An 11878-nucleotide genomic window follows, 5' to 3' on the forward strand; every position below is an offset into this window, starting at 1 on the left:
GAAATCTATAGTTACAATAAAATATATATTTTTATATTTAATAAATAAAAATGCGATTTCTTTTATATCTCTAAAAAAATACATTAAAATAAAAAATAAAAATTACACTAAAATGTTTTTCCTATTTGGAAAAATGTATAAAGTTAAACTTTTTTATATTTCTAAAGAAATCTAAAATTACACTGAAATGTTTTTTTTGTTATATTTGTAATACAAATCTAAAGTTACACTAACACATATATATTTTTTAATTTCTAAAGTAATCTAAAGTTACACTAAAATGTGTTTAGATTAGTAAACAAACCTAAAGTTACACACAAACAAATGTATATCACTAAAAATATATTAAGTTACCCTAAACTGTTTTTTTATATTTCTAAAAAGATCTAAAGTTACCCTAAAATGTGTTTTTATATTTCTAAAAAGATCTAAAGTTACACTAAAATGTTTTTTTATATTTATAAAGAAATCTAAAGTTACACAAAACATTTATTTCTTTTTTTTTCTAACAAAAAGTTACACTGATTTGTTTTGTTATGTTTCTAAGGGAATCTAAAGGTAAACTAAACATTTAATATTTATTAATACAATATTTGTTTCACATTACTGTGTAATAATTCAGAAAGATTTATTATAAAATCTGCCCTGTATTTAATCTCAGTGATTAAATGGTGGAGGACTATATGGATGAACGCTGCTTGTATAATAATATTAGATACATCCCCGTTATTGAACGCGGCTTTACTGCGCGCCGCTTGACAGCAACGTCACTCGTTTTAAGTAAACTGAAAAAGTCCGGTAAATTAGTTTTTAACGTATAGTTATTTTAATGATAAAACATGAAACTATGCACTAAATTTTTATTTATGCTTAAAAAATATTTTGCATGTATTTATGAGTGTTTTTCCCAGGCTCAATCGGGGACTTTTATTTTATCACTGATATTCCGGTTGGGTTGGGTGTTTGTTTGTGTTACGGGGTGATTTGTAAAACAAACAAATCCAGACTTTTTTTATATTTTATAAGAAATCTAAAGTTACACTAAAATATTATCTATATATTTCTTAGGAAATGTATAGTTAAAATTAAATATGTTTTTTTATATATATATTTAATGATATTTTTTTTATTATTTGTAAAGAAATCTAATGTTAAACTATTTTTTTTAAATAAAACTAACATGTCACCAAATAGGAGTTTCATTATTTACGTTCAAATGTATGATAGTAGCAATGAAAAAGGCAAACATAATTTATGTGACCATATTAGATTTTTTAAAAGCGTATTATAAGCTGTATTATAAAATAAAAAGGATTTTAAGCCATAGTCTGTACTAGCTCTTAGAATCCAGTTGGTGTATTCAAGCCCTCCTCCTGGCTTTTTTATTATGTTGTAGATCTGTAACAAATATAGATACTAGAATAACGGAAAAAAGATTGCATAAAATGATGAAAAATAATTATTACAAACATTTTAACTAATTTGTTAGGAATGTATACAGGATTTAGTCTTTTTAGTCTCTACCCGTTTTTATTAATGTGAATAAATAACTACATATGAGTGATAAACACAATATATGTATATTACACTTTTTATTTACTTTTTTATTTATTTAAATGAGTGTTTTCTATACAAATCAATATGAAAATAACTATCTATCTAAAGACTTTTATTAGGTGTATTCGCTTCTGTTTCAGGACGTGCTAAAGCCTGTTGCCTAGCAACGCTGAAAGCCCAAACACCTGAGTTTAGCTTAGCTGCTAACTGTTGATGTTTCCCTGTAAATGGAGAAAATCAGGTGCAGTCAGAGCGCGGCGGATTCAGTAGATCAGTATGTGGAATACCGCAGGTATTAATCACCTGTTATTAATCAGGAGGATTTATTACAGAGTTTAATTGAACTTAATCTGATTAGCCACAGCATGCTAACATTACATTACATTGCATTATATTAACACTACATTACATTACCCTACACTACACTACATCACATTACATTACATTACATTACACTACATTATAATACATTGACAATACACTACATTACCTTACATTAACGTTACATTACATTATATTACACTAAATTAACACTGCATTAACATTACATTACATTGCTTTAACATAACATAACATTACATTATATTACACTACATGACATTAAACTACATTACACTGCATTACTTTACATTACAATACATTACACTACTTCAAATTACACTGCATTACATTACATAACATTACATTACAATAACATAACAATAACTGAGCTCTGCACTAAACTTACATTATATTCAGTATTTTAAACCTTTATATAGAGTACATTGGGTTTATTATGTTTAGTTTATTAATTTTTTAGGTTTGTACATTATATTGAACATATTTATGTATATTGAGTATTTTTAATACACTTAATATGTTTAGTACAATATATTTAATATATTTCTGTATATTTAGTATTTTTATTTGATGTATATTCGGTATTAGAGTACAGTATATTTAATATATTTATGTATTTAGAGTATTTATGTATTTAGAGTATTTTTTGTATATTTAGTATTTTTATTACAGTAAATTTGATGTATTTCTGTATATTTAGTATTTTTAGTACAGTTTATTTAATATGTGTTTATATTTAGTTTTAAAGATTTTGTAAATGTAGTTCACTATGTTTAGTATATTTAATTCTGTATAATAATATAGTATTTCTGCAAATTTCGTATACAACTGAATATATATTTACAACACTAAAACTATGAGTCATGTTCTGATTTAGCTTATGTGGTTTATTCTCTGGAAGAGCACAGCGGTCAAAAAACAAAGGATCGAGTGATAAACTGAGCTTAATAGAGCTGATATCGGATGCATTAATACAGGCTTTAGTTTTTTATGTAAGAATCACTGATACTAAAGGTCTTGTCCTAATATCCTGTTATATTCTGTGTTGTGTAAGAATCGTGGGGGAGGATGATGGTGGGAAACTGTTCTCCGAGGCTGAATATGAGGAGTATAAAAGGAGGGTGTTACCGATCAGAGCGAGGAACCGGCTGTATGTGAGCTTCGGCGTTCCCGGGAAAATAGACTGCAAGCTTATAGGACCGGAAACACCTTGCTTTTGTTCACACAGGTAGGCATTCTTATTTACACTAATCAGCCATAACATTAAAACATTGATGCAGCATTGCTGAGTAGCATCACAGCGCTAACGCTCGGAGGAAAGCGCAATGACTCGGTTCTGATACATCAGCTCACAGGTGCAGCTTTGTGCTGATCCACATGTTGTTTTTGAACTAGAACCAAACTGTGAGGTTCTAGATAATGATTGAATCAGAACATCTCCAGAGCATCAGGTAGGTCTTGTATAGTGTTCCCGGTATGCAATCTTTAGTGCCTACCGAAAGTAGCCGTCCAACGAAGGAGAACCAGGTTATGGGTACCCAAGACTAACTTATGCTCGTGGAGGCTCCGCCCACTTCACAATTAAACACAATAGTTGTTTTAGGTTTTTTCTTTACAGAATTCACAATGTTTCTCTCATCAGCTGCTGCGCTTTTCCTTGATCTACATCTGTTATTTAGTACACCAGTGATGACTTTCTTCTTCAGAACTTTTCAAACAGTTGTTCTGGTCATGAACATTATTAGTGCTCTAATGGCTCTAATTGATTCTCCATCTTCTCTTAGCTTCACCCATAGACTTTCATAGCTCTCTGGTTTTCATGTTTCATACTCCTGTAATTATAAATGCTCAGTCTGAACAGATAAAACCCACATTCAGCCATTTATTGTTTGAATAATTAATGTATCATGACATACCTAAGCAATAAAACACACCTGACAGAAATATGTTTCAATACTTATACTCATAATAAAAAAGGGGTGTTGGTTCAAATAGAAGGTGCTATGTCCTGAACTGTGTATCAGATCTAGATATAAATACATGGAAATAAAAACTGAAATGTTGATCTTTTGTGTTATATCAATCTTTTAATGTCAATCTCAAATATTTGGAGCTTTTGGAGGGAACTGTAATAGTTAGTATGTTTCTGTATGTCTATTATACTTAGTTTTGCAATGAAATTACATTTCTGTATGTTCTCTCTATTTAATGACACCTAAAGAACACTACTGTAGTGCATGCTCTGCTGGAGCACAGCGGTAAAAACAAAGGATCGGGTAGTGAAAAGGCTTAAAAGGCTTAAAATAGAGCATTAATGAATTCTGGACATCTTCTGAGGTCTTGTGGAGTTGAACATAGTCGTTATCACACACATCCTGTTGCTTTTCCAGCTTCTCTGATGTTACACTTTTTACCCGACAGATTTAAACAGCATCAGACGGATTTTGAGGAGCTTCCAGAGGAGACGCCCATCGCTTTACCCTGCAGAGTTCAGGGCTGTCGCTGTGGATCCTACCAGTACGTCCACCGCAGCGGCTCCCAGCCCGTACGCTGCCGCTGCAAACACCTGCCCAGTGATCACAGTGAAGCTGCACATCACCTGTGCAGGAAGTGTGAGTTTCATATAGATCAGGCTGCTAGCAGGAATATACTGTATACAGCTCTGACAAAATAAGAGAGCACTTAAAAATGATGAGTTTCTTTGATTTTACCAAATTGAAAACCTCTGGAATATAATCAAGAGGAAGATGGATGATCACAAGCCATCAAACCACCAAACTGAACTGCTTAAATTTGTCCACCAGGAGCAAAGACATAACTTTATTATCCAAAAGCAGTGTGTAAGACTGGTGGAGGAGAACATGATGCCAAGATGCATGAAAACTGCATCTAAAAATCTAAAAATTATTTTTAAAAAAATCTAAAAATGCTCTAAATGACTATATTTGTTTTTGGAATTTGGGAGAAATGTTGTCTGTAGTTTATAGAATGAAACACCAATGTTCATTTTACTCAAACATAAACCTATAAATAGTAAAATCAGAGAAACTAATTCAGAAACTGAAGTGGTCTCTTCATTTTTTCCAGAGCTGTATATATATCAGCGTAAGAGTTAAAATATAGTTAAAGTCTTCAATGAACAGAAAAGTTTAATATGTCCAAGATTCCTGCCCTCTGGAGGTTGTTAAAGTCTAAAGTCACCCTGTTCAACATCTGTTACTTAGTACACCAGTGACGACTTTCTTCTTCAGGACATTTCAATCGGTTGTCCTGGCTATGAACTATATTTGTGCTCTAATGGTTCTTATTGTTTTTCCATCTTCTCTCAGCTTTACAGTTGCTTGTTTTTCACCCAAAGAATTCTCTTGCAGTCTGAGCATTCAGATATTTAGCGCAATTGTTTTTATTGTTTAAATAATCAATGCATCAAGACACACCTGGCCAACAAAACACACCTGACATTCACATGTTCCAATACTTTTCCACAATTATTGCCATTTCTTACTGACCCCTAAATTCCCAAATGTATTCTAAATGTTTTAGGTAACACCTGCACTGGGTTTCTGAGCCCATACACCTGTGGATGTGGAGAACCGGGCCACGCCCACGTGACACTGGTAGAAACCAGAGCTCAGCGGGAGGCACGGGGGCTGCCGGTGGGCATGGACATGCCATACGCAGCTATGGGCGGCCTGACTGGGTTCAGCTCATTAGCAGAAGGCTACCTGAGACTGGACCCCAGTGGCTCAGGTAATGCAGTACAAATTTATTACTCATTTTATCTCATTTTCTCCCCAATTTCAATTCCTATAAACTCCACCTATTATTAATAATGCCCCCAACACTTGGATGGGTAAAGACCAGCACAAATACTACCAAATACTGCCAATCAATGCACCATACTTTGGCAGGCTTTCTCTCTCTCAGACTCCGTCTGCTGATGGAGAAGCAGCATGACCTACAGTACTCTCTCTCTCTCAGACTCTGGCTGCTGATGGAGAAACAGCACGACCTACAGTACTCTCTCTCTCTCTCTGACTCCGGCTGCTGATGGAGAAGCAGCATGACCTACAGTACTCTCTCTCTCTCTCTCTCTCTGACTCCGGCTGCTGATGGAGAAGCAGCATGACCTACAGTACTCTCTCTCTCTGACTCCGGCTGCTGATGGACAAGCAGCATGACCTACAGTACTCTCTCTCTCTGACTCCGGCTGCTGATGGACAAGCAGCATGACCTACAGTACTCTCTCTCTCTCTCTCTCTCTCTCTCTGACTCTGGCTGCTGATGGAGAAGCATAATTTCCCAGGATTCGAACCAATGATTTTCAGATCATAGAAACAGAATCTTAGGATGTTTTCAGATTTGTCTCGAATAAATAGGTCCACACCCAGAACCAGAAGAGCTCATTATCACAGGATTTAACATTTTCTGAACTGTGGATCAATTGCATAATTCCATGTATAACTTTTTTTGTATATTTTCACTAAAGTTCAGTTATGTGCTACTTTTTATTATTGTTATTGGATATAAACACTCAAGCGTTGTGGAACAGAGCTTTTGAGAGGTTCAGCATTTCACCAATTAGGAGCTCCTCCTACAAACCAGCAGCCAATCTGGTATGAGAAGATGTTTCTGCATGCAGTCAGTATCAAAGCTGACAATTTGATATACTGATAGAAATTGAAGTAACAGCATTAGTGGAAGTGTCATAATACAAAATGAACCAATCACTTGACCCCACACATAGCACTGGGAGCAGATAGCTTCCACACCTGCAGTGGAAAGACCAGAGATCAGTATTTTGATTCTGAGAACAGCAGATGTTTGCAAACTGACAAAGCACATTTATTTTAAATACTCTGACACACAGGGTAAGCAGTCTTTTTTGTTTTTATTGTATTTTTCTTGTGTGAACAGGCCTTTCTCCACATGACGTCTCACAACCTTCCCAAGCTGAGCCGGGTACAGCACCTGAGGGAGCTTATGGAGCTTATAGAGCTTTATCAGAGACCTCAAGTAAGAAAACATCTCAATTTATCATTATTTAAACCTGTGTAATGATGAATCAGATCAGCCTGAGTAAAGATCTGTCTTTCTGTGTTCATGTTTGGTGGTGATGGATCAGAAGACCTGAAGCAGACGGGTGAAGATGTTATGGGTTATAATGAGAGACGCCAAGGAAAGAGTAAGTCTACATGCTCTTTATATAACACTGTATTATATATTATGCACAGGGTGGATCTCATATCAGTAACTGTGCATCCTTCTGTAATTGCCAACAGAGGGCGCCCAACCCCCAGGATAAAATTTTGTTCAGTGATTTTAAAAAATGTTTATCAAAATATATTGGTTTTATTATCCTAAAATTACAATTTATTTTTATTTTGATAACAAATGGAATTGATTAATTAATAAAAATGAAACTGTACTAAAAAAAAAACTTAAGGTTTATAATCTGAATTATACAATACACTAACATTTTGTTTTACCTTATTATGTGTGTATCTATGGTCAACAACACTTATCTAACAAAAACGATAATTTGATCCAATTCCTGTCTCATTTAAAAAAAGTGTTTTTTTGATGTTTGAGATATTATAAAGTATTCTTCTTAGTTTCTAAGAGTCATGATTTATTTTTAATATTTGTATTTCTGTTTATAGGTACTGTTTTATTGTTTAGTGTAAAACTCTTCTCTCCAGCTCTCCTCTTTTTCCTGTTTCAGGTCAGAAAAGAGAAGAACAGTAAACGTGAGGACGTGAAGTCCAGTGGAGCGCTGATAAGGGTAGAAGGGAAAAGCCTGCAGCTCTGATAGAGCTTTATACACTAGTGCATCTCAAAAAATTAGAATATCTTTGAAAAGTTATTTTATTTCAGTAATTCAGTTGAAAATGTGAAACTCATATATTATCTAGATGTATTAAACACAGAGTGATCTATTTTTAGCGTTTATTTCTGTAATTGTTGATGATTATGGATTACAGCCAATGAAAACCCAAAAATCAGTGTTTCAGAAAATTAGATTATATAAGACCAATTGGTACTTTTGGCAGTGTGGGCAGTGTGCCAAGTCCTGCTGGAAAATGAAATCCTGCTAAGTTGTCAGCAGCAGAGGGAAGCATGAAGTGCTGTAAGATTTTGTGGGAAAACAAAACTGCACTGACTTTAGACTTGATAATAAAACACAGTGGATCAACACCATCAGATGACAGACATGTCTCTCCAAACCATCACTGATTGGTGGAAACTTCACACTAGACCTCGAGCAGTTTGGACTGTGTGTCTCTCCACTCTTCCTCCAGACTCTGATCCCATTATTTACTTTAAATGAAATGTAAAATTTACTGATGATCAGTGATGGTTTGGAGAGTCATGTCTGTCATCTGCTGGTGTTGATCCACTGTGTTTTATTATCAAGTCTAAAGTCAGTGCAGTTTTGTTTTCCCACAAAATCTTACAGCACTTCATGCTTCCCTCTGCTGATAACTTTTATGGAGATGAGGATTTCATTTTCCAGCAGGACTTGGCACACTGCCCACACTGCTGAATGTAGCAATAGGTCTAATTCAATTGGATAATGTTCACACTTTCTGAGATTCTGACTTTTGGGCTTTGAAATAGATCACTCTGTGTTTAATACATCTATATAATATATGAGTTCCACATTTTGAACTGAATTACTGAAATAAAGTAACTTTTTAATGATATTCACATTTTTTAAGATGCACCATTAAATGTCCTGTAAATCAGAGTTGGCAACACTGTTGGCAAGACGTTTGGCTGACCCACATGGAAACAGCAGCTTTAGCCTTTAGCTCAGATTAACATGATTAAGAACTGAGTCTCAGTTTCAGCAGAGAAGAGAATTAGAATTAGAGTAATAAAGTCATTGATAAAGATAAAGATAAAATAATAAAAGCAGTTTTTACATGGGTAATACATCACTGCAGGTACTGGACTAGTGTGGATGACACTCAAATACTGCACTAAAATAACTGCAAATAAATGTTATTTCTCTGTGTAATGTTATGAAATGTATAAATAAATTGTTTTACAAGAATAAAAATAATAAATTAAATATACTTTCATCCAGAAGAGGTCAGTAGTGATCCACAGGCTCCTTCCGATCTCACATGATGTTCTTACCCAATAACTGCCATCATTATACAGGCTTTTGTCTCTGTGTTCCTCTGAATGCTGTTCAGGCAGAACAATGCAGTTTATGAGTTATAATTTCTCTATCAGAGACAGAAATCTGCTCTATTGTTTATCCCTGTCACTCTGTCAGACTCCTGCAGCTCACTACAATACACACCAGCCGCACCAGTACCAGCAATACTGCAGCGTACTGGATCTGCACTGTACAAATATACAACTCCTCCAATCTCTTCTAAGTTCACAGGTATAAAGCTGCAAGAAAAATTATGTGAATCATTTGAGATTTACTTGGATTTCTGCATAAATTGGTCATTAAATGTGTTCTGATCTTCATCTAAGTCACAACAATAGACAAACACAGTCTGCTTAAACTAAAACCACACAATAAATGATATGTTTGCATGGTTTTATTGAACACAACATGTTAACATTCACAGTGAGGGGGAAAAAATTATGTGAACCCCTAGACTACTGACTTTTCTAAGAGCTAATTGGAGGAAGGATGTGATGAGATTGTGTTGAGACGTGTTGGTTAAAGCTGCCCTGCCATATAAAAAAAACATACAGCAGGTTTGGTTTTGCTGTTCTTAAGAAGCATTGCTTGATTTAAATCATGCCTCGCACGAAAGATCAAGCTCTCAGAAGACTTACGTTCAAGAATTGTTACCTTGCATGAAAAGTATCTCTTTAAGTAAGTCTTAATGTTCATGTGTTCACGGTAAGACAGACGCTCTACAAATGGAGAAAGTTCAGCACTGCTGCTACTCTCCCTAGGCGTGGTAAAGTCCTGTAAAGATGACTGCAAGAGCACAGCAGCGCAGAATGATCAATGAGGTGAGGAAGAATCCTAGAGTGTCAGCTGACTTTGACAAAAATCAGAAAACATTTAATGACCAATTTATGCAGAAATCTAAGTAATCCCAAAGGGTTCACATACCTTTTCTTGTACCTGTATAATAAAAGCAGGAGCTCGGCATGCTGGGACTGCTTCTACAAACATTAGTAATGTAAGAATGGGTCTCAGGCTCTCAGGAGCTCAGTGAACTCCAGCACTGTGGTACCGTGTGATAGGATGCAGCACCTGTGCAACAGTCAAGTCCAGTCGTAAAAATCTCACTACTCACTACTAAATATTCCACAGCCAACTGTCAGTGATATTATAACACAGTATAAGAGACTGAGAACGACAGCGACTCTGTGCTCTGTCAGTGTAAAATAAGGAACAGAGGAACCAACTTTCTGCAAAGTCACTACATCACTACACAACGCATACTTTTCCCGTCGTTATGACAGAAAAGACACATTAACATACCATAAATCAAGATGCATGGTGAACGGCTTGCCTATTAAATACACTTATAACACAGACAGACACAGATACAGATAAATAAATAAGGAGACAGACAGAGAGACAGACTGATACACACATACAGGGGTTGGACAATGAAAGTGAAACACCTGTCATCATTTTAGTGTGGGATTTTAGGTTTCATGGCTAAATTGGAGCAGCCTGGTGTTCAATCTTCATTAATTGCACATTGCACCAGTAAGAGCAGAGTGTGAAGGTTCAATTAGCAGGGTAAGAGCACAGTTCTGCTCTAAATATTGCAATGCACACAACATTAAAAGAGGACAAATTGTTGGTGCACGTCTTGCTGGAGCATCTGTGACCAAGACAGCAAGTCTTTGTGATGCTTTGTGAAGCCACGGTATCCAGGGTAATGTCAGCATACCACCAAGAAGGACCAACCACATCCAACAGGATTAACTGTGGACGCTGTAAGAAGAAGCTGTCTGAAAGGGATGTTCGGGTGCTAACCCGGATTGTATCCAAAAAACATAAAACCACGGCTGATCAAATCACCCAGAATTCAATGTGCACCTCAACTCTCCTGTTTCCACCAGAACTGTCCGTCACCACAAAAAATTATTGTTTCAGTTTCATTGTCCAACCCCTGTATGTAAACATCAGTAAATAAGTAAAATATAACAATTAAATAAAGAGACAGACACGGATAGATAAATCACTAAGTAGATAGATAGATAGATAGATAGATAGATAGATAGATAGATAGATAGATAGATAGATAGATAGATAGATAGACAGAGGGACAGACAAACAGTAAAAATTATGTGGTAACCAGAAGATGAATAAAGGCAGTAAAATGGTCTGTTATCAGCTGAAGTGGTTTTCAGTGTTGAATAGATGGAGCAGTTGTTACTGTGCTGTTTACATAATCAACACCAAACCGCTCTGCTGCAAACACATGACCTGCTTTCTGAATATAACAATCATAAACAGGAGGAATAAGAACATAATGAGACTCTACCATGAGTCTCTGCACTGATTTACTCTGAATTACACTCAGAGGCGGTCTTTGCATAGAGGCATTGCTAGGCAACTGCCTTGGGCCCCTCCCACTGCAGCCCACTGTAGGGGCCCCATACTTAGCTGCAAATTCCCATAGGCCTACAGCTGGTAATTGGGGCCCTTTGGACAGTAATTCACAGATAGTGAGTTCATAAATGGTGATTCTTGTGTGTTTAAAATGGAAACAAAGATAACACAATAAATTACAAAGAAATACAGATTCCGTCCACACCCCCTCTCTTTCGCGTTAAAATGGAATATTCCATCCATGCCTTGTGGTCATGCCGGTGAACCGCGAACGCGCTGCTTGTGAAAGACGGAATTAAGGTGAAATTAAGTGTACAAGGATGTGAGCGAAAAAAGAAAAAAGAAGGAAGAAGCTAAACTAAAAACAGATGCTCTTCCAAAACTGATAAGCTTTTTTAGTGTGTCAGCACCACCGGACCCAAAGGT

General features: G+C 35.7%; 1 protein-coding gene across 1 annotated transcript; it reads left to right on the forward strand.

Annotated features, from left to right (window-relative positions):
- The first annotated feature begins 1695 nt into the window (after positions 1 to 1695).
- Positions 1696 to 8978, forward strand: fam221a (family with sequence similarity 221 member A). Its single transcript, XM_022665332.2, has 7 exons — positions 1696 to 1849; positions 2951 to 3124; positions 4318 to 4508; positions 5440 to 5646; positions 6814 to 6912; positions 7022 to 7081; positions 7622 to 8978. The coding sequence occupies exons 1-7, from the start codon at positions 1785 to 1787 to the stop codon at positions 7642 to 7644; spliced, it is 819 nt and encodes a 272-aa protein (XP_022521053.2). The 5' UTR covers positions 1696 to 1784; the 3' UTR covers positions 7645 to 8978.
- The last annotated feature ends 2900 nt before the right edge of the window (positions 8979 to 11878 follow it).

This window comes from Astyanax mexicanus, chromosome 3, assembly GCF_023375975.1.
Source record: "Astyanax mexicanus isolate ESR-SI-001 chromosome 3, AstMex3_surface, whole genome shotgun sequence".
In the NCBI taxonomy this organism is placed as follows: Eukaryota; Metazoa; Chordata; class Actinopteri; order Characiformes; family Acestrorhamphidae; genus Astyanax; species Astyanax mexicanus.

Excerpts from the sequence above, each read along its gene's own strand:
- fam221a (XM_022665332.2), top strand. The coding sequence starts at position 1,785 with ATGGAGAAAATCAGGTGCAGTCAGAGCGCGGCGGATTCAGTAGATCAG. Across the intron at positions 1,850-2,950 it reads CAGTATGTGGAATACCGCAG|AATCGTGGGGGAGGATGATG; the intron begins GTATTAATCACC and ends GTGTTGTGTAAG. Across the intron at positions 3,125-4,317 it reads CCTTGCTTTTGTTCACACAG|ATTTAAACAGCATCAGACGG; the intron begins GTAGGCATTCTT and ends TTTACCCGACAG.